Source organism: Ambystoma mexicanum, chromosome 2p (assembly GCF_040938575.1).
Source record: "Ambystoma mexicanum isolate Mex_15411 chromosome 2p, UKY_AmexF1_1, whole genome shotgun sequence".
In the NCBI taxonomy this organism is placed as follows: Eukaryota; Metazoa; Chordata; class Amphibia; order Caudata; family Ambystomatidae; genus Ambystoma; species Ambystoma mexicanum.
In genome coordinates, this window is record NC_090923.1 from 128,950,451 (window position 1) to 128,972,034 (window position 21,584).

At 49.9% G+C, this 21,584-nt stretch overlaps 1 protein-coding gene across 3 annotated transcripts in view; it reads left to right on the forward strand.

The window, feature by feature from the left end:
- Window positions 1-21,584, forward strand: part of PLXNA1 (plexin A1) — an 812,782-nt gene that overhangs the window by 531,410 nt on the left and 259,788 nt on the right. For all 3 annotated transcript variants that reach the window (XM_069643382.1, XM_069643384.1, XM_069643383.1), the window contains exon 9: window positions 3,160-3,274. In XM_069643382.1, the coding sequence (XP_069499483.1) occupies window positions 3,160-3,274 (115 nt within the window). The remainder of the gene's footprint in view (window positions 1-3,159; window positions 3,275-21,584) is intronic.

Genomic DNA, 21,584 nt, shown 5'->3' on the forward strand with positions numbered 1-21,584 from the left:
TTGACGAGTGCCCAGGATGTTATACTCAACATGAGCTTGGAGTTGGATATATGCCAGCTTATCAAGGACCTTCAGAATGAAAGGTACATTGGTGATGGGTCGATAGTTGTCTCTATTTGTTGCATGTAGGTTATCTTTTTTCAGTAACTGGGTTATCCATGCTGATTTTAAATCAGATGGAACCGTTCCCTCGTCAAAGGATAGGTTGATCAGCTTTGTGAGCCAGGGGAGGAGGAGATCTAATGATTAAAGATACTGGTAGGACAATGGTCCCCTAGGCAGGTGGTGGCTTTGAGATCCTGCATCACCTTAAGCACTTGTTTCTCTGAATAGTGAGAGAAAGAGAACCGAGGAATGTTGTCTAGGTTGTTGGTGGGCAAGTTGGTGGTGTGGGCCGGAAGCACTAGGACCTAGTGGTTAAGGGAGTTTTTAATATTTTCCTTGTGGGTGTTAATTTTAGATAGAAACCCATTGTGGATATCTTGACACCACTCTGAGTCCTTAGTAGGGTTGTTCGAAGGAGCTGGGCGATCTTGAAAGTCTGCCAGGATTTTAAACAGTTCCCCAACATTAGACTGGCCATTAATGATTCTCTTATTGTAGTGAGTAGCTTTGGCAGAAGTGATGAGTGCTTTGAATTAAAGTACAGATTTTTTTATAGGCAGAAAGAGGATCTGCATTAGGGTTCTTTCGCAGGATCTTTCTAATGCCATTTTTGATTGTCTGGCAGTGATTTCTTCTGAGAACCAGGTGTTTTTTATGGGTTCAGATTTGGTTGCCTTCATTTTCAAGGGGGCGAGTTCGTTAATGACTTGCCTGATGGTGGAAGTAAGGTGTACAACTAGAGGAGAGGAGTCCTTAAAGTTAGCAAGTGGCTGTAGGTTAGATGACAGCAAAGTAGTGAACTTTGTGGCAGTAATGATTTCAAGTTCCTCGTCGGCTGACAAATACGCGGGTAGATATTGAGTTTAGAGGGCTGGGGGGGGGATTAGGCAGGGTGAGTTTAGCCTGGATGAGGGCATGGTCTGACCAGATGCATGGGACTACTGTCACTTGAGATACATCCTTAAGCACAATCCCCCACCCCATTAGTTTATAGTGTACCTCTGTAGTGCCCATACACACGCCTTTTAGACAGGAGTGACTAGCAGGGTCTTGGCCACCTTCTCATCACTTCAATGGTCGAAATGCACGCAAGCATAATAGTAGCTGGCAAGGCTCCCAAATGCTTGCAGTCCGCTCCCTCTGAGGACGTTCAACCAAAAGCACGTTGGGGATAGAATTATGGTGAAAGGAGCTATAACACAAGAGTGAGTGAATGAATGAATGAATGAATGAATGAATGAATGAATGAATGGATGGATGGATGAATTAATCTATGAATCCCCTCCAGCCTTGGAGGTCTTGCACTTAAGTCACACACTCTCTGGAACTCTGCAAATCATGATCTACCCTTTTCCATAAGCAGGTGTTGGCCATCTGCTCCTCTTGTGGTGGGAACACGCGTCCGCCTTCTTCCTTTGCCCCTCTGCACGTGATGCTATGCCTCGGTGTACTGGAATTTGGTGCTACCGCCCCCTTTGGTATATTCGTCTTCAGCTTTCTGTTCGTGTTGGCGTAGTGTCCGTGGGGCGGTTGCATGCAGGAAGGGATTGGCGGGGAGACCCTAATTTGCGAATGCTTTCTTTGATCACGCTTCCCGCCCTGCTCCTTGTGCTCCTGCACCACTAACTCGCTTATTGCGAATGTTAGGCGACCCAGTTGCTTTAACCCCAGTGTGTTCCCCAAAGGAGGCAGAGAATACGATGATCACCCACAAGCATCGAAATCTGGCCTTTCAGCAAAAGTCCACAGTGCACCGGTTAACTGCCAAGTGAGAATCCGCAAAGATGGCAGGGCCCCCTTTATTTGAATCTTTTGTAAAAAAAAAATGTTTGTTACTTTAGAAAGTAAATTGATATTGAGTACTATATGGGCAGTTTAACCCGCATGCTGGCACTCTGCATAGCTCAACACTGCTAGGGCGCTGCAGTAATGAACAGATTTGCAGCACAATCTCCAGCTAGGTAACCGGAAGATAGGGTGCAAATCCCGTCTTCTCTGCTTAACCAATTGTCATCCTGGCCAGACCTTCGTCTCCCTCTCGTCATTATTTGTGTTAAAAAAAAAAGGACAAATCGAATGACCAAAAGGTATTACATATTAAGGTCCAACCGATTGCCATTAAATGCCAATCTGAAAGCCACTAGTGTAGAAACTGGGCTCTTGAAATTCACTAAAATAACTTGCAGATTACGAGATAAACTCTTGCCTTAGATGTGCTCAACCGGCAGGGCACAGATCCGAATCCTGGCAAGACTGATTCGGCCCATTATCCTTCCATGAATTACATTTGGTTAGAACACTTTTTTCAGCACCTGAGAGCAGGCGGGATCCGTTATTGAGCACTATATAAAATGTGATATTGGAGCTTAAAATTGATTAGTTTACCCATCTAAGTTTATCCAGCGCAATGTCGTACATTTTGACCTTCCATATTAGTGGTAAATTTGGTGACTTCCAGATATTACGCCTAGCCACCCTTCCTATACCCTTCGGGGGCAAGATTGTCCAATTTGCTGATTTGTAGTGACGCTCCAGGCGCCGCCGGGGTCCTGATGTCTACCCGTCGGGTGTAGTGGACCTTCCATGCAGGGCCAGGTGAGTGCTACGCGCCTACCCTGCACGCCGCTTCCTGGAGAGCGGCACCTTCCCGGGGCAGAAGAACCCAGTCCCGCACATCTGGTCCCTGTACCTGTATAGCTGCCTGTTCAGCCTTGTTCAACATGTACTCAGTCTGTTGAATCAGAATTGTCCAGCGCCTGTGGTATTGTTGCATGCTAAATGTGTTAATGAGCACATTATGACTGCGGAGTGCTGTGTAATTAATTTGCGCATGAATCCAGTTAATTGTCTCAGAGGAGGTCACAGTTTAGAGGGCCCGTTGCATTGGAATCGGTGGGGTTGCAGTTTGCAAATTGTTTCGTACGGTGCCTTCCTCAGGAGAGGCCGGCGTATGCTTTCCTGGGAACATCTGCGAGTCGCAGCCATTTTGTTCAGATGGGTTGCCAAGCTGTGCCATAATGTAACAATTGCTTTCCTTTCTCCTCTTCTCTCCAGCTGTTTGTCCTGCGTGAACGATGCGTTCCCCTGCCACTGGTGCAAGTACAGGCACATCTGCACGCACAACGCCGCCGACTGCTCCTTTCAGGAGGGACGAGTCAATATGTCTGAGGTAAGGCCACGTTGGTAGCGACCGCGGGGAAGGGGGAGTGCCGCTTTGCTGGCCGAGTCGTACAATACACCTCTGGTTATTGATAGACTGGGAGGAATGTGTTCCTGGTTCTACTAAGTCAAATGAACTCTGATGGACATCTTCAGCCTAGAAGCAGGAAGACTAGCGGGGTTGCGGGGGTTAAAATCATTCTGAATGTGTGGCTTACAGCTGACATACCTCCTCCCCAGCATGCCCTCTTAATTCCCACCGGAGGCGGGGGAACCTTCACACTGGAATAGCTGCTCTGGTTTCCGCGTTCCTCTATCACACCAAACTCAATGTAGCGATTCAACATTTCATGTATTTTAATGATTGGTTGGTGGCTGTGGTGCCTTCACAATTGATCTGACTTTGACTAATGGGTCTTAGGCTTCTGGTTTACTACCGCTTATTGTATACAATGGCAAATAGACTTCGTTTTTGTTTCCTATGGTTAGTAGCCCTTTGCGTGGTTTACTGTGGCTGGAATGCATAGCAATTTCTTTACTATCGCTAAATGGCATAAGTGTGCTATTCAAGACAATGTCGCGTTATTTTGAACCCCAGCTTGTTTAATTGTTATACAAAGTGGACGCTTTCCTTGCTGGGGCTAGTGCGGCCCCAGCATCAGCTAGTATCCCCCTAGCTCTTGGTGTACAGTGTAGAAACGTAGCCTCTTGTTCACCGCGTCTGGTTGGCCCTTTTGAGGTTGGCCCATACACAGGACTAAAAAGATCACAGGTCCAAACTTGGTATATTTCCAAATGGGAGGTGGTTGAAATAAATGAACCTAGGGGTTTAGGGATTGATCTAAAGAATTGGAGTCCCCCCCCCATCCCCCACTCCAGTTTCAGGATGGGTTAAGTGGTAGTCGTGTCTTCCCACCGTCCCTAAACACAATAGATTCCCATGTTGCTTTTTTGTGTTAAGCTACAAGGATTTAGCACTCATACTTTTCTTTGCCACAAGCCCTCTCATTGGGGTATGTACACATTAGAGTTCATGATTTGCAATTAGTAGTGGCCCTTAGAATACTAGCCCCATATGTTTTGTTTTTAATTGCTGGTGGGCCCCACTGATCATTGGTTTCTACTTCTGTGTTGGCCACACGTTGGCTGAGCATCAAAGCCATTCATTTTGTTTTGACCATGGCGAGCATGCCGGCATTGCTTGATATGCCATTACGGGTGGAAGGCTGGGTCTACTGATTTGAGTAAACTTGCCCCACCTCTACTAGTTGCAGAGAAGCAGTGCACCCCTTTCATGCAGCCCATGGCAATGAGAAAGGACCTGAGTCACTGTGGGGAGATTCGTTCAGTTTGCGCCTCTGTAGGTATTGGGGCACCCTGAGAGTTCAGGGATAATATTTACGAAACGATAACAGAATCCCTCCTATGTTTAGCTTCTGCGGCGCTCTCCCTAGTGACATCGAGAGGTGACTGTTTAACAGCGGTTCATTCTGTTAGCTCTTATTCAGAGATCCAAATAGTGTGGCGACCCGATTTCTGATTTGCACCTGGGGTGCTCAGCCAGTCATCGTTTGGGATTGGAATCCCTGCAAATATTGCCGCTTTTTCTTGCGTATGCTAAACCAGTTACGTGCCCCCATTGTGTTATGTACACATGTGCGAGGACATCTGGACTGGGCGGAGGAAGGGTTACGCTAAGTAAATAACATATACGTTTTGTAGTCTTCGTTTTGTTATCTGCAGCTTTTTTGTGCCTTTTTTTTCTTTTTTAATTAAGGCTGTTTGTAAACACTTCTTAGAAAATGTTGTTCGGGAAATGTAAGTGTGCAATAACCTTGCATTATAACTTCAACATCAAGTCCTACCCATGGAGCTCACACCACTATACCCGACTTCATGTTAATGTAGGTGGTTGGTCTGTGGGTGCTGTGTCAGTGTAGGCGGCCGGCCAAGGAAATACCCAGGAATGGCTTGTACCTTTTTACCACCCCCTCGCCCTCTCCCCGCATCTTGTCTGTCTGTAGTTCCAAGACCACCCACCCATGGGTTACATCCTGCTGGCATGGCAGAAGGAGCAGGTGCACTGCCTATAGGGAAGGGGAGGTGCAAGGAAACGCCCCTCTATTCCTCCTAAATGCAAACCAACATTCTAGTAAACACTATAGCACGATAAAACGATATAGTGACCACTTTTGCAAACTACCAACTGATCACTAGTCTGCCAGTCATAGGAAAAATCATTGAGAAGGCAGTTGTCAACCAACTCCGTGCTCGAATTAACCAACACATCCTGCCTGGTGATTACCATTCTGGGTCCAGACCAAAATGTAGCATTGAAACCACCACCATCCAGGTCCTAGTTGATGGGCAAAGGTGACGTGGACCTTCTGTTCCTCTTTGACCTCTGTCACGTCCACCACAGACTGACTAGCTTATTTGCAAACAGAATGGGCTTGTTGCGTGCAGTTGTCAGCCGGTTCACAACGTCTCAGACTGGTTCTAAGCCAACCAGATGGGCCATTTCAGGTCAGACCACTGCCCAGCCGCCTGCAGAGTCCCACAAGGCTCGATATTGTCCCAGGTGGTCTTAAATCCGTGCATGGAACCATTTGGGTTGCTTGAACCCGACATCTCACTCCACCAATACACGGATGATGTCTAAAGGTAGGTAATACCCATGACATCTCAGGCCTGGAACGCCTCGCCTGCATTCAAACCTGTACGATGAGCACATACCTGAAACTCAATCCCACTAAAATGGAATTAATCCTACTCAGTCACCCATCTAAACAGGATACTGTTCCAGGGCGGCTAAACGACTTGCACCTTGACAGATTCACACCTCACCTGTCCGAGACTGCCAAATCACTTGGTTTCACTATAGAACGCACACTCTCCTTTTAACATATCGGCGGAAAGGCCAAAACCGGCTCCTTTAGATGAGACTTCCTTCAACCGGAGGATTCAGAACCACAGGCCGGGCCCTGTTAATATCCTACATTGATAGGGGAGGAGAGTGGAGACTCCCTCCTCACTGGCTTTCTGGGACGCACATGGCCGTGCTTTCTTTTGCTCAATACACAGCTGTGTCAGTCTTAACGGGAAACAAGAAATGAAGTCCCGTTCCTGCTATCCCAAAGGAGATGCATGCGCTCCCCGTCCAGTCAGAATCATCTTTTAGACTGCCTGCATCACCTATATGGCAATCCTTGCTCGCAGTCCCGCCTCCCGGGGGGATAGCTCAGGGGCAACGGGCTTGCCTTGTAAGCAAGATGACACGGAGCAACACTGGTTCGATCCCCGGGTCCGCGCTTAGAAACCTCTGGGTATGAAGCGCATTATAAATGACCGATCTTATATCCTATCATGCCTGCCTAGCTGCATAACCCTCCAGCCCAGGTGGAGCCAGGCCGTCGCTAGGCTGGAGACCAAACGGGCACCCAAGGAAAAAATAAACCAGGAATCGGGCCTCGTCTAGCGAACCTCCTTCCTAACGGACCCCATACTTTTGGCGCTCCTGGATCACACCAACACTGTGACTTTTCAGGTCAGAGCTTGAAACCTTACTTTTCAGTCTCCTCGTGCTCTTGCGACCCATCCCATCTGTGTGCTGTCTGTTCACATGTGACTTGTCTCCGGTCACTGGGCAACGTATGTTTGTGCCTCTCGGCTCCTCTAAGCTGTATATCCGGTCCAGGCATTTGTTCTTCAACCTATGGGGCTAGCCTTTCTAGGAGGGCCCAAAGGATGCCCAGAGGGGGGTGGGAGGCTCTTCAAAAAGGGGGAATGGTTGCTTGACCATATATGTAATGGGGGGGTGGGGCGTGGAGGGGGCTCAGAAAGAATATTTGTACTAATGCGTTTATTCTCGCTATGCTAAGGCGTCATACAGCAAGGGTCTATAATAATTGAGCCACGAGAAACCAGGGCCCCTCGACATGCAATGGTTTTCTTGTACCCCTCAGTAAAATGGGCCGCATCCCTTGTAATACATTGACCAGGGATGAGTGCTTTTCGCGATGCGCCTGAGCTTGGCGCGCGCAGACTGCGCCCCAAATGATGACACATTGCCTAGTTCAGAGACTTTTTCGCCTTTCTTCCCGGGTTTCGCGTGGCCGTGGTGCGGGCGTCGACGCGAAGGCTGCAAGATGCTTTCCCGGGCAATTAGCAGAGAGTGGCGCGCATAATGAGACGTCCTGAATAAAATATGAAGGCGCGCCGCAGCCAGACTCGCGCGCGCGGGGCTCTGCCGGCACCCAGTGGTCCTGTCACCCTTCCCCAGGCAGTCGGCGCTTCTCAGCTCTGCTCATTTCTGACGCCATGTCGGCTTTTCACGACGCAGGGTTGCTTTTCTACTTTATATTCGAACGCGGGCCTTCATCCCGTTCGTTTTATGTGTCTCTGCTTTCAGGCCTTTGTGTGGTGCTGCCTTTCTCCACCGCGCATGCTCACGCCAGCCCCTCCTTTCAGCATCCACATTGGGATGACGCAGTGGCGGCCTCTGCTCAAATGAATTCAGAGGGCTCCTGACATGGTGGTACCTCCAAACCTAAGGCCTCCTGTGCTGGCTACGGCTTGAGCGGAGGAACTCGCTGCTGGTCCCCCAGCCAGGGCCGGCCTTGTGGGCAGTAGCATCCCACCCCTTTTTTTTTTTTAAAGCTCTTTCCAGCGAGGAGGTAATGCTATGAATAGGGTGCATTAGCACCCCATTCTAAAATGTGCTCTGCTGCTGCGGGCGCATTGACTAACAATGAGGTGCCTGCCATGCCGTCTGCCACTATGCCAGCTCAGGGGTGCCCTTGAAAGACTCCCACTCCCCCCAGCTGGCATGGTGGGGGCTAATGGCGCCTTTTGTTGTTGAAGGCGCCCGCGGCGGATGGGCACATTTGGTGACCATGGGGTGCTGAGCACCCTATCTTATTGAATGCGGCCGCTTGCCGTGCCTTTTCCCGCTACGCCAGCCCTTGAAAGACACCCCTGAGCTGGCGTGTCGGGGGCTAATGGTGCCTTGGGGGGTGTGACACCCGGAGGGTCGCCCGGCACGCCGCCCCCCCCCCCCTTAGGCTGGGCCTGCTCCCAGCTAGCCAGCCATGGCGTTGAGGGGTTTGGTTGCTTATTTCCGGCATGGGAACTGGTGGGCAGTGAGCAGGTTTGTGGGGGTAGGAGGGGCATGTTGTAGCATGTCTTATTCTAAGATTACAAGGGGGGGTTGGTGGACTTCACAAATTCTTTCATGACCACGATAACTGGGCACAGCCTTCATCCCAATCTGTGTGATCTGGCGTTTGGAGGCACAGGCTGGTGGTATTGAGCCCGAGTTGGATACGGCGGGTGGCATTGCTCATCTCCTGAGGTTCCCACTTCTTGGGTTACGTCGGTCCTTATTTTGTACCTTGCCCTGGTCGCACTTGGGCTTGTTCAGCTTCGGTGGAAGCTGCACCATGCCTGGTCTGCTTGGAGCTTGCCCCCTGTGCCTTGCCCTGCCCAGGGCTTTCCCCCTTTTGTCTTGCCCCGTACCTTGCCCTGGTCTGCTGGGGCGTCCCCAGTGCCTTGCCATAGTCTGCCCGGGGCTTGCTCTGGTCCCACTGGAGGATCATCCCTGTCTCTCTGGGTATCGCAGTGCTGTCTGAGGGTGGGCCCAATATATGGTATGGCTGCCTTGTGCCTTCGCCTGTGCCGCCCAGGGCTTGTCCCCGTACCTTGCCCTGGTCTGACATGGGCTTTCGCCATGCCTTGACCTGGTATTGCCGGGTCTTGCCCCTGGTGCCTTGCCCGGGCCTGGCCTCCCAGAGGCTTCTTGCCCGGGCCTGGCCTCCCAGAGGCTTCTTGCCCGGGCCTGGCCTCCCAGAGGCTTCTTGCCCGGGCCTGGCCTCCCAGAGGCTTCTTGCCCGGGCCTGGCCTCCCAGAGGCTTCATGCCCGGGCCTGGCCTCCCAGAGGCTTGCCCCCTGTGCCTTGCCTGGGCCTGGCCTCCCAGAGGCTTTCCCCCTGTGCCTTGCCCGCGCCTGGCCTCCCAGAGGCTTTCCCCCTGTGCCTTGCCCGCGCCTGGCCTCCCAGAGGCTTGCCCCCTGTGCCTTGCCCGCGCCTGGCCTCCCAGAGGCTTGCCTCCTGTGCCTTGCCCGCGCCTGGCCTCCCAGAGCCTTGTCCTGTATGCTTTGCCCCATGTCTTGCCCAGGCCAGGTCTGCCGGAGGCTTCCCCTGTGCCTTGCCCTAGTCTGCCCGGGGCTTTTTCCGGTCCCTGGAGGATCATCCTCGTCGCTCTGGGGATCGCTATGATATTTGAGGGTGGGCTCAATAGAAGGGATGGCCGCCTCGTGCCTTGCCCTGTGCAGCCCGGGGCTTGCCCCCCTGTGCCTGGCCTTGGTCGGCCCGGGTTTGCCCCCATTCCTCGCCCTGGTCTGCCAAGGGCTTGCTTCGTTCCCACTGGGGTCTCACCCCCGTCTCTCTGGGGACCACTGTGCTATCCGAGGGTGGGCTCAATCTATGGGATGGCTGCCTCGTGCCCTGGTCCGGTCTGTACCGAAGTCAAGTTTTTTCGTCCTGTGTGTGGAGCCCGTTCCTTGCTCTGCTTCCTTCGTGTCGTGACCCATTTTTCGGTAGACCTGGTACTTGCCATTCTCGATGTCGACTCATCTCAGTTTTTTTTAATTTTTCTGACCTTTTTTAAAAAAATCTTTACCAAACTGAACGAGGGCAAATACGGAGCAGTGCTATTCTGCAGACGAGGTCCCAGCAGGGGCGCAGGCAGCCCATTAACGGCAGCTTGAGGGGACGGGGAGCAAAACCAAAACGTACAATTAAAACTGAATTATCTTTTAATAAAGGACTTGAGCTGGTGAGAGTAGATGGCTGGTTCCGATTGGTGGGAGCGATATTCGCAGCGATTTTTCCGGGAGATGCGACACAATAGTCAGTGGAGGGGGCCATTTAAGTATTCGTGCACAAACATGGCATTTAACGCTCAAAGGAACCAGGTGTGATGGCGCAGGTGCCGATTAATGCCAAGCAAAGACCCAGCTACTCTGCATCAATGAGAATGATTTCTAACCGTCTTGGATGGCCATTGGAGGCCATGTTGAAGAGCATGGAGCCTGCTGCCCATTTTAGCCCACTGCAGCGCAAGCCACCATCTTGAAAGCGAGTGGGTCGATCTAGCCAACCGTGGGGCCATGGAAGCTATAACCAGCCCTTTGGTGTAACAGTACTAGCCCAAGCAGGTCGATATCTCCAGCACAGAACGCCTCACGTGTACGTCATCTGGTGACGCACGACACATTCACATATTTTGGCTCTGTTCAACCGCATGTGTCCAAGTGGCCCTTTGCAGGAATCCGGCAGTGGGACACAAGTACAGCGTTACAGTGACTAGGCGGTTCCGTGGTTACATTATGGACTGCACACAAGGAGGCTTGCGTTCTATTCCCGGCATCTCTTCTTGTCCATGGTGAGTGATCCTGAATCAGATAACTGGACCTTTTTAACAGCTTTAATAAAATCCTGCACATGTACGCATGCGCATAGAATGCTTGTACTCATTAGCACCAATCACGTTGCACCATACTGCAGTACTGCTGGGAGCCGCCCTAGTCCCATTTCTAGCATCCAAGACCTACTGTAAAGTGCTTGGATTGTGCCATCGTATGGACAGCAGTTCGGCTGAGAATGGCGGATACCTGCTACATAAAAATACCACACTGAAGTGTGCACTGGCCTGTCTGCTAGTGAGTCTGTGCCGTCAGTGTGTTGACAGTTATCCTGTTTTATGGAGTTCGTGGACTCTTGTTCATTGTGTTTTTGACCTGGTGATCACTGCTTTGTTGGCAGTGAGGGGCCCTGTCCATCATTGCTGCCTATCGGATGATTCTAGTCTTTCCCCGTAGAGGGGCGTGGCCTTGCTGGTCGTGCTGGATTGGTCAGCCTCATTTGCATATGGATGGTCCCTTTCCCTAATGGCAGAGTAGGAAGTAGAGCAACTGCAAGTGTTTCTGGGTAATTGCACACCGGTCATGGCTTTTTGGGGGTTAATACTTACCACCTCCTGATGACCTGAGATGAGAAGACTGTCCGCCCTCCATCTTGTTTTGTTTTCTGGGTTTTATTGTGCAACTCCTGCCATCTGCATTGCATGGTCTCTTGGTGCTTCTTTAGATCCAACAGAGAAAGAGTTGGGTTTGCTTAGCTGGAGCTGTTGATGTGCACAGACGACAAACGCATGGGCTCTGTGTGTTGGTAGGCTTCTCAGTGTTTGGCATGTATTCTCGACGTGGCCTGAATGAACCCTGGGTGGATGATTTTGTGTGCGTTGTCTGGTTGGCGTCTGTGGTAGTGTTAGTTTTGTCATGTGGGTGATCCACTGGCTTGCATGGAGCACGGGCATGTGTGGTGATCCACATGTGTAAATGTGTCTGGTCTGTGAGGGTTATGGGCTTTGCTGTTCCTCTGCTTCAAGTAATTTGTGGTGTGGCGAGAGTTAGGGTGGGAGACTAAGCCGTGTTAGTAGGGAGTAGCTTAAGAAACCAGACATGTGACCCAGGGGATTTCTCTGATGTGGGTTGGGTTAGGGTACAGCCTGTAGTCCCATTCACACACTTCCCTAAACCTCCATGGTTTCCTGTTCTACTCTCTCAGCTATGATCCTACTCCTTGATGTCCGGTTGTGCCCACCCAGAAAGCAGTCGGGGGCCAAGAGACCATGACAGTGGTGAATGTTCTTCTGACAGATGCCCCTCCCTAACTACTTTGACAGATTTTCATCTCCGCCTGACCCCCTTCCCTTTTAGATCTCCATGCTGCTGTAGGGAGACCTCTAAGGGCAGTGGTTTCCAAATTTCTTCCACACACACTTGCACAGGGGCACACTTACAGAATCTCACTCATGCCCACACTTTCACTAGCACCTGCCGAGGGCTGGGCCCCCAACCGAGTGCTAGAACTGCTAATATTTTGTATCAAAAGCAGTCTTTTCCCTTTTAAGAGCCTCAAGCTCCTTTTGTTAATTTTACCCCTCCCCGCCACCCTGGGAAAGCTTGAAGACCACTGCATAAGGGTTTCAGTGGCGCCCCAGGCTGCTCCGCCCCACACACACACTCGGCCTCCTCAGGTCAATGCTCTTTCATCTCTTTGAACCCCAGGCCTGAGTTGGTGGAAGACTCTGCACTTATGAGGATTGATACAAATCCCAGAACTAGCCTTGTTGACCCTGTAAACTCCAAGGCCATAATCTATGGCCTTCAAGTGCCATTGTTCTCAATTTCATGATCTCCACGGTGCCAGATTTTGTTTTATTGTAGTTGTCTTTTCATTTCTGGATTTTCTGGTCTTTGTGGGCTAGGCCCTGTCTTAAGATACACATTTTAATCCTCCTGTAAATGATCACTGGTCGTTGAGGATTTCATGTTCTATTGTTGGCACCGCCTCAATTTAACACTGACAAAACTAATCCTTGAAAAGAAAGCATAATTGTCCTAGCAGTGCGTTGTGATTGGCTGTCTTTCTAGCTTGCAAAGGTCAGTCTGTGTCGACAATGTCATAATTTTGTATTGCCATCATCTGCCAGGTATTGCCACAATATGCAAGGTACTGCCACGTTCATAGGAGTCCCGGCATGTGCCAGTTATTGCAATCATTTAACAGCTAGCCTCACTAAAGCTCTGCTATTCAAATGTTTTCTAGGTATTGTGCCCAGTGAACACTTCTACGTGGTGTGAGAAACCAGAACGTCTCGCCCACGGGTTCCCGGGGATCTGTCATCCAGGTGGCTAGGACATGGCCATTGCTTTGGATCCAGTTCCTGGGGGTGGACCGGTGCAGGAGGATCACCTGGGTGAGGGGTCTCTGGGGAGTGGGACACCGAGTAGTGAGATACGGTATCCCCTTCCCTGTAACACCTTTACCCCATCCTACCCAGTAGGATATTTAAGAACTTTACCCCCCTCCACCCTCTTTTACAACACAAACACTTTCTCAATGACGACCCACTCTACGGGAAAACAGACTAACACCCGAGCTGAGTACCTGAGCATGTCCCAATATTAGTCGGGCGAGGTCAGGCAATTATCGACAATCACTCCCACTTAACTTCCATTACCCTTCTCCTGACGGATAAAAAGCAGACCACGAGAGCACACTGTAAGCGAGGCAAAGCCTAAGAGTAAACCGCAGTTCTAAGGTGGCAGTTACTGAGAGGAGAGACTGCTAAACAGAAAGGGGACAGCAGCAGGAAAGTTACCTTGACCTTTTCGACAAGGAACCGCTACTTTCACGAGACCTTGAGGGACGGCGTAAGACCAGGAAACAAGGCTTAAGAATCCTGCATTGTGTGTCAGAGGTAACGGGGCCCTTCCGCGCCAGTAATGAAGGAGGGAGAATCTCCAGCCACTGTGGTAGTGTCCTTGGCTCCAAGAACAAAGCTGCTTCAGGGAAAGAAACACAGCCAATGAGTTGGGGAGACCAATGCAAGACCGCTCTGTGTTGAATCCAAGGTTGCAGGCGGCAACTTTTTTTGGCAAGCGCTGGGAACAAACATTGTTAAAACGCATATGATAAGAGACAGGAATGACGTTAAACTACTGATGAGGGATTGAACTTTAAAGCAAGCTACAATACCTTTGACAGAGTGGTCCGGCACTGCGTCGGTGCTCAATACAAGGTCTATGTAAGGTACCCAGCTGAAAAGTGATTTAAAAGTAGATAAGGTTGGGTTGAGCCTGGTGGAGGGAGATCAATTGAAAGAGAACAAATTAACTGTCACTCCAAGTGGTCCTGCGACAGTTCAAGTGAAATAGTCTTCGATTTTGAAGAATTGGAGAACGTTTGGAAAAGTACAAAGGTTTGGTCCGAGCCCGACAGAGAGAGATCAATTGAAAGCTTTGTGTTAAAGTGGGCCTGAGCCCGGCATAGGGGCACCGAGGTGAATCAAAAATCACCCAAGATGTTGTACATGAGAATCCCGAGGAGGAAGGAACTTTTTTAATGTTGGTCTCATCAGGCCCTCTGAAGTAAGACTTTGAATGACAAAGACTTTGACATAGAAGGCCCTAATACTGAGATTTGAACTGCATCCTCATGTTAGAGAAGCCAGAGACTGTACTAAGCTCGAATGTGCGTCCTTGTCCCGTGCTGAAAACTTGGGGAAGGGGAGGCCAATGGCTTGAATATCCTGACATATCATTTCAGGAACATTTCTCTTTTGCATAATAGTTTCCCACACTATTTGTATTTAGAAGTAAGGATTGGCAATAGGTTTATTACTATAGGCTCTATTTTGATAAGAGACCACTAGGACTGTGTTTATTATTTGATGGACGTGAACCCGATTGAAGTTCAATAGACACCCTTGAACTGTGATCACTTGTCTGTCTTACTGTTTGATACCATGCCTTCCTTACACCACCCTCTTTGTATATGTATTTGATTGCATTGACCAAAGGTTGTTGGCAAACTGCAGTCTTTCAAAAAGTATAACAACTATTACCTTCCCAACAGTAAAAACACATTCTTTTTTAAGTTGCATAATTCCATATGTTAATGGCCTTGGACATATTTTAAAGTGTCACAGTTGCTTGGGATTATGACTCTTCCCCAACACAGAGTGTGAGCCTTTGGTATTCTCTTTAGGCTGGGTCACGATCTTACGATAATTACCTCTCCCTCCGTCTATAAGGAGCTTTTCGTTGCAGGATGAAGCGAGCATGATGCAGTCTACAAAAATATTGATAATAAAAGAATACTGCAGGGTCTTGTGTGTGATGGGACCCTTTGACATAGACCGCCTGGAACTCTCCAAAGAAAGTTGTCTCTGTGGCTGTAAACTAGCCTAGCCCTTCACCCCTGCCAGGGAGGGGGGAATCCAGTCCAGTGGAGGCCGCTCTCATAGCGAACCCACTTGGGTGGTGTCGGGGACAGGGGATTTAGGAAGAATTGGTAATGCTTGTATGGTGATGCCTGCAAAATAATGCACCACACCCCCTGTTAATCAAATGGCAGGAAGATTGGCATTAGAGCCTTGTGGTACCAATAGCTTGTGTGCCCCAGGAGGTTAAGAAAACACTGCATGGTGTGAGGAGCGGGGAATGAGATGTGAACACAGGGGATGCATGGCTATGGTCAAAGACTTTATTAAAATAAAAGGTGGGTTGCGAAATACCTCTGTCCCTGCTCTGAGTTGTTTCCCTGCCTACACCAGCATGAAGGGTCTGTCAATTTCAGAATGTCCAAAGCAAAACCGTCCTGTGCCCAAAGTATTGTTCTGCCTCTCCTAGTCTAAAGATTAACTCCTATGGTGAAAAGGGAACATGTCTTTGGTGTATAAATGTTCAAAAAGGAACATTCCACTTCAGCACAAAAAGTTCCAGAATGATGGGGTTCCTTTTTCCATGGGGTGGTTCCCTTCCCTTGTATTTCTCTTAACTACGTTTTATATTTCAGAATATCAGTTCCTTAAATTTCTCTTGAACTGGTATACAAAACGACTTGGCTGTTAGTCTGTGTCTTGTTAGGTTACTTGGTGTTTCTCCTGCCAGGTTTTCTCTCCTCTAAAAAATGTTTACACAGCTTATGTATCCTTATCAGAACTTCTGTGGGTACTGTTTATTACACAATGCTCAACTTTACAATGCCTGGTATGCTTTCCTGCCAGGGCTTTCTCACAATCCCACCAACACTTTCGCCCGCCCCTTAATTACCGTCAGGTACCACAGTGGTGTGGCATCGAGATATTTGCAATCGCCTCACTACCTGAGAGGCTGTCATTGGCAGGTGCACTGGCCACAGGAGTATGAAGGGAGGATAAGGGGAGCTATGAGGGAGCATGTTAGAGGTGGTGGGCCAGAGGAGTAAGGAACCTGTATACCAATCGGACCCAGATCAGGACAGAACCGCATCAGGGGAGACTACGCAAGCCGAGCGCATCAATTCAGGATAGAGACGCAAACTAACCAACCCTACTAACAATTTCCCTTTCTGCATACACCTCTCAAACTCCAAACACAACCAAAACCTACAGCACAACAAACCGTACTAACTTCACCACATCGCAACAACAAAACAAAAACACATTGCCTTGCACAACAGTACACGACAACTACTGGCCGCAAACACCCCAGGCCCAGCCAACGGACCCACCGGGCTGAGGCCGCCAACAGCACATCACTGCTCTTTTGCACTTTTCCTGCTTCCTCCCAATAACTCAACCTCCCCTCTTTTAGAGCCGCCAGAGCGCCTCGGGACCACTCCGGTGGTGATAGAGCACAGTACAAATGTACTTTAACATTAACATAACATTAACATAAACACACGTACAACTTGCAGCTGCCTGGTAGACTCTCCTGCCAGGACCCTTCTTACATAAACATACTTGTTTCTGCCAGGTATGCTCCCCTGTCAGGGCTCTTCTTTTGTGGGCTCTGCACACACTTACAAATTGGATAGTCTTTCATTTGTTCTGCATTGTCTTGAATCGGCATGGTATACTATCCTGCCAGGTCATCTCTTACAGGTGTACTTCATACACTCACAAACTTGACAGTCTCTTGTACGTATTCCGTTCTGCCTGTTTAAGAAATGTTCACTCGTTCGTTCTCGAACATATGCTTCATTCACGTTTATTCAGTTTTCGCAGGGTTGTCGGTACGGCCCGTTGCTAGCGTATGCTGGTCCTTCTGCAGAAGGCCTGTGGTGGTCTTTCGGAGTTTTGCTCCCTCTTGCAGCCTCTGCTTCTGTGCCTCATGCGGCTCAAGCTCATCTGTTCCACGTCTGTCTGGGCTTCAGTGGTTTGGAGGCTGTCTTCCAGTACATTCGAATGCCTAGTAGCCTTTTGTTTGCTCCTGGGATTCTTGTAGTGTACTCCCGCTTGCAGTCCACTCTTCTCTTCCTTATCGGTGTGGCAGTTGGCTCCATAAACACTGCATCAGCCCCACAGTTCCTCAGTCAGCACCAAGTGAATTGGCGTTCTCCAGCCAGGGCCCATCTCAGCTGGTTCGTCACTTTATAATTAAGTGCCAAGGACGAGGTATCTCGTCCTTGGGATTACCTCCCCAGTGCCAAGGACGAGATAGCTCGTCCTTGGCACTTAAGGGGTTAATGAAGGAGAAAATGTTAAAAGGTTTTGCATGGTGAAATACTGAAAACGCCAAAAAAGACCTTGGCACGGGGGGGGGGAACCCATGGCAGTTATCTCCAGGCATCAGACCTGTTCCTGCAACTAGAGCGCAGTGTTTGCACCTGGCTTCCAGTGATCTTCATCACTCTGGTCATCTTCATAGTCACCGTTTTTTCGTTTTTAGGGCAATGGTAGTCTGTTTCTGATAACTTGTATTCAAAGTCTGAAAAAGGGTTCAGTGATCTTAAAAGGCAAGTCAATTCTTGAGGACTTGTATGCAGAGTCTGGAAGGGTGTATTTAGGAGTCTTGAAAGGCAAGTCAGATTTTAAGGGCTTGTATACATATCCTGTGACAGGGTTTCCAGTGCCTTTCATAGGTGGGTGAGGGCAAGTATGATAAGATGCCACTAAGGCATGGGAAAAGGTGTGGGTATCCTCAAAAGAAAGAGTGGGAATAACATTTCTCGTCCGATGACATGACACCCTTTTGAGGGTTGCCCTCATTTAATCCTCCTTCATATAGCCCCAATGGTCCGGATCGGGTAGCGACTGCCGTCCTCTGGCCACATGGTTTGGGGAGGGGGTGAGGTCACCGCCAGGAAATGAGTGATGCTACCCGATTCATCAGAATGGTTAAGGTATTGACATCTATTACTCCCCATCACCAGCCCAATGTCTCGTAAAGCCTTGAGCTTGCTGAAAGCTCAGGGGCTGCTCCGCCTGCCTGCCTGCCTGCCTGCCTGCCGCTGCTCTCGTTCTGAGCAGTCTAAAATGCAGGAGATTCCCTGACTCCACTCCTCCCCAGTGACCCGCTGAGTTTGGCACCTGCTTGCCTACCTGCCATGCTGCTGTTTACAGTCCGATGGGAGGCTTTGTCTAGGGAGGCTTCTAGCCGGTGTCTGCATGTTATGGCTTGCGGTGCTTTGCTTGTAAACATGCTATTATTTCTGCTTAACTCACCGCACTGCTTCCACCTGCCCATGGGCCCCTCACCTGGCACAGTTGTGCTAGTGCAAACCTACACCTCCATAGCCCGGGCTCATGCAAGCCAGTCCGTGCCATTGCATCAGGCTAGGAAGAGAGGCGGTTCCTCAGGGAATTGAAATGTTTTTCGCTGTAAATGTCTTTCTTTTGCAAGCACCCATGTGACATCTGCTGGGATTTGCATGGTTCCAGAGAGAGGAGTCTGTTGGCTCAGATGGCAAATGGCTGCAGTGATCCTTTGGTGGGGGTGAATGAGCAAACCCTTCATGACCCCATGTCTTCAGTAGTGGGCAAAGTTGAGTGGTGGGAAATTTGGCTGATGGATGTAAGTGGAGGTGATGGCTGGAAGCCGGGCTTGGATTAGGTAGCTGGCTCTTAGGTTGTGGAGATAACCTTGTTAAAACGTAGTCCACAGAAGCACCGGTTTCTGTGGCCTTCCCCTCTGGCTACTGTGAACCAAGCATGGGATAGTTGCCGCAGGCATTCATTGGGTGGCCAAGAGCGAGGGCACCCGAGTTTGAGACCAGTGTTTGCCATGGATTCAGTGAGGGAACATAGATGCCAGGGTTGTCCATTGACTCAGTGTTGGGTCCCAGCAATTGAAACTCCACAGAAGCAGCTGGTCCTCCAGATCCCTGTGACTGTGCAGTCGTTGGTAGCTCTGTTCTCCTGCTATAGGCACAACACCTCACATGGGAAAGTGCAACTGGATAAAGTAATCTAAGACCAGACTCTCTTCGGGGTGTGGCGATCTGTAACTAGCGAAGGCAGCAAGTCTGAACTTGGCTACTAAAGTGTTCCCCCCACCCCCCCTCCAGATGCCACTCTCTGAAGACCTTGACCTAGGGCTTTGTGGTCTGGGGCTGGGCAGTGAAGAGTAAGGATCATGGATTCCCCCTGAGACGTAATGGAACCTCATACCCTTTAGTTCTCGCGCACTTTGACCTCTGCACCTGATTCCAAGCAGCATGCAAGAGTATGCTCATGACCTGGGTGACTTTGGAAGGTTCTGACAGAAAGCCACTTGTGACGCAACAATTTAAACATTCTTATTTGAGGGAGTAGACCGAACGCCCGGCCTCTAGAAGGCTCTCCATGGCAAAACAGCATCAGTCAAGACGAGGGGTTGATCTGGGCTCTGAACAGGAAGACGGTCTGCTGCTTCTGCTCCCGGACAGGTGGGCCAGCTATTCCCGCCTCCACAATCAGGGTGTTGTCAATTCCATCCTGCTGCCTACTACAGGTGTCTATCCCTTCCACTTCCTGGCTACTCTGACAGGAAGCGTTGCGCCATTCAAGGTATCGCTTCAGTTGTGGGTGGGCCTACCTGCGCGGGATTCTGCCCTCTTTCATTGTGGCTTTTATTGGCGTTTGCCTGACCACTGAGAACACTTCCATCATCACTTGGCAGTTTCCCAATGAGAATCGGAAGCACCAGGGCTAGGCTGCCATTTTTGTTTCACCAGTTGGCAGAACAAAAGGCAGTGTTCATAGTCTGAGATCTGGCGCAGCTGTAATTGTGTTTTTTTTCTTCCAACCAGTTTGTCACTTGGAAATTGCAGGTTTTCCTTGGGAAAAGTAGGATTTCCTGCATTTATTGGTACCCCCCTAAATTGTGGAAATGTTGCTTTCATCTTTCAAAGGGAAAGAAAAGGACAACTTTATACCACAGCATTTTTCAACTGAACAAAATGCTACTGGTCAAATTCTATTACCCATTTAATTAACATCGGTCACAGGTGGCCTCAACAACGCACACACTCGCGAAGACCGTTCAAGGGTTTCCATTTTCAGAATTGATCGGTCTCCAAGGGTCGACCCCCTCGCGTCCAGTGCGGGTGGTGCCCTCCCTGGCGCAGGCACCATCAACCCCAGTCTTCTCACTAGTGTTTGGTAACCCCTACTAAATGACTGTCTTGCTAGGTGCCTGATGGCAAACGACTTCTATCTAAACCTCTCTCTGGACCCTAGGGGTGTTCCTTATTTAGGTTCCCCAGTGTGATGGATGCAAAGTAAGGGTTGGCGCCTTTCAGACACTCGTCCTACTACGTCTCTTCCTTCAATGCCCTCCTGTTCCTCTCCTTATGTCTTTGTATCTCGCTCTCTTCCTTCTCTTCTCCTACTACTCCCCCCACAATCTCTCCTGTCTCCCTCGCTCTTATAATTATATCCCTTCAATGTTTCTCTCTACCTCCATCCTCTAATCGTAATCTGTTGCACTACAATCCCCATCCACACCACCACTACCGCTACTACCCCCCTCTGCGCTACTACCCCCCTCTGCGCTACTACCCCCCTCTGCGCTACTACCCCCCTCTGCGCTACTACCCCCCTCTGCGCTACTACCCCCCTCTGCGCTACTACCCCCCTCTGCGCTACTACCCCCCTCTGCGCTACTACCCCCCTCTGCGCTACTACCCCCCTCTGCGCTACTACCCCCCTCTGCGCTACTACCCCCCCTCTGCGCTACTACCCCCCTCTGCGCTACTACCCCCCTCTGCGCTACTACCCCCCTCTGCGCTACTACCCCCCTCTGCGCTACTACCCCCCGCCTCTTTTACACTACTACCCCCCGCCTCTTTTACACTACTACCCCCCGCCTCTTTTACACTACTACCCCTCGCCTCTTTTACACTACTACCCCTCGCCTCTTTTACACTACTACCCCTCGCCTCTTTTACACTACTACCCCTCGCCTCTTTTACACTACTACCCCTCGCCTCTTTTACACTACTACCCCTCGCCTCTTTTACACTACTACCCCTCGCCTCTTTTACACTAGTACCCCTCGCCTCTTTTACACTAGTACCCCTCGCCTCTTTTACACTAGTACCCCTCGCCTCTTTTACACTAGTACCCCTCGCCTCTTTTACACTAGTACCCCTCGCCTCTTTTACACTAGTACCCCTCGCCTCTTTTACACTAGTACCCCTCGCCTCTTTTACACTAGTACCCCTCGCCTCTTTTACACTAGTACCCCTCGCCTCTTTTACACTAGTACCCCTCGCCTCTTTTACACTAGTACCCCTCGCCTCTTTTACACTAGTACCCCTCGCCTCTTTTACACTAGTACCCCTCGCCTCTTTTACACTAGTACCCCTCGCCTCTTTTACACTAGTACCCCTCGCCTCTTTTACACTAGTACCCCTCGCCTCTTTTACACTAGTACCCCTCGCCTCTTTTACACTAGTACCCCTCGCCTCTTTTACACTAGTACCCCTCGCCTCTTTTACACTAGTA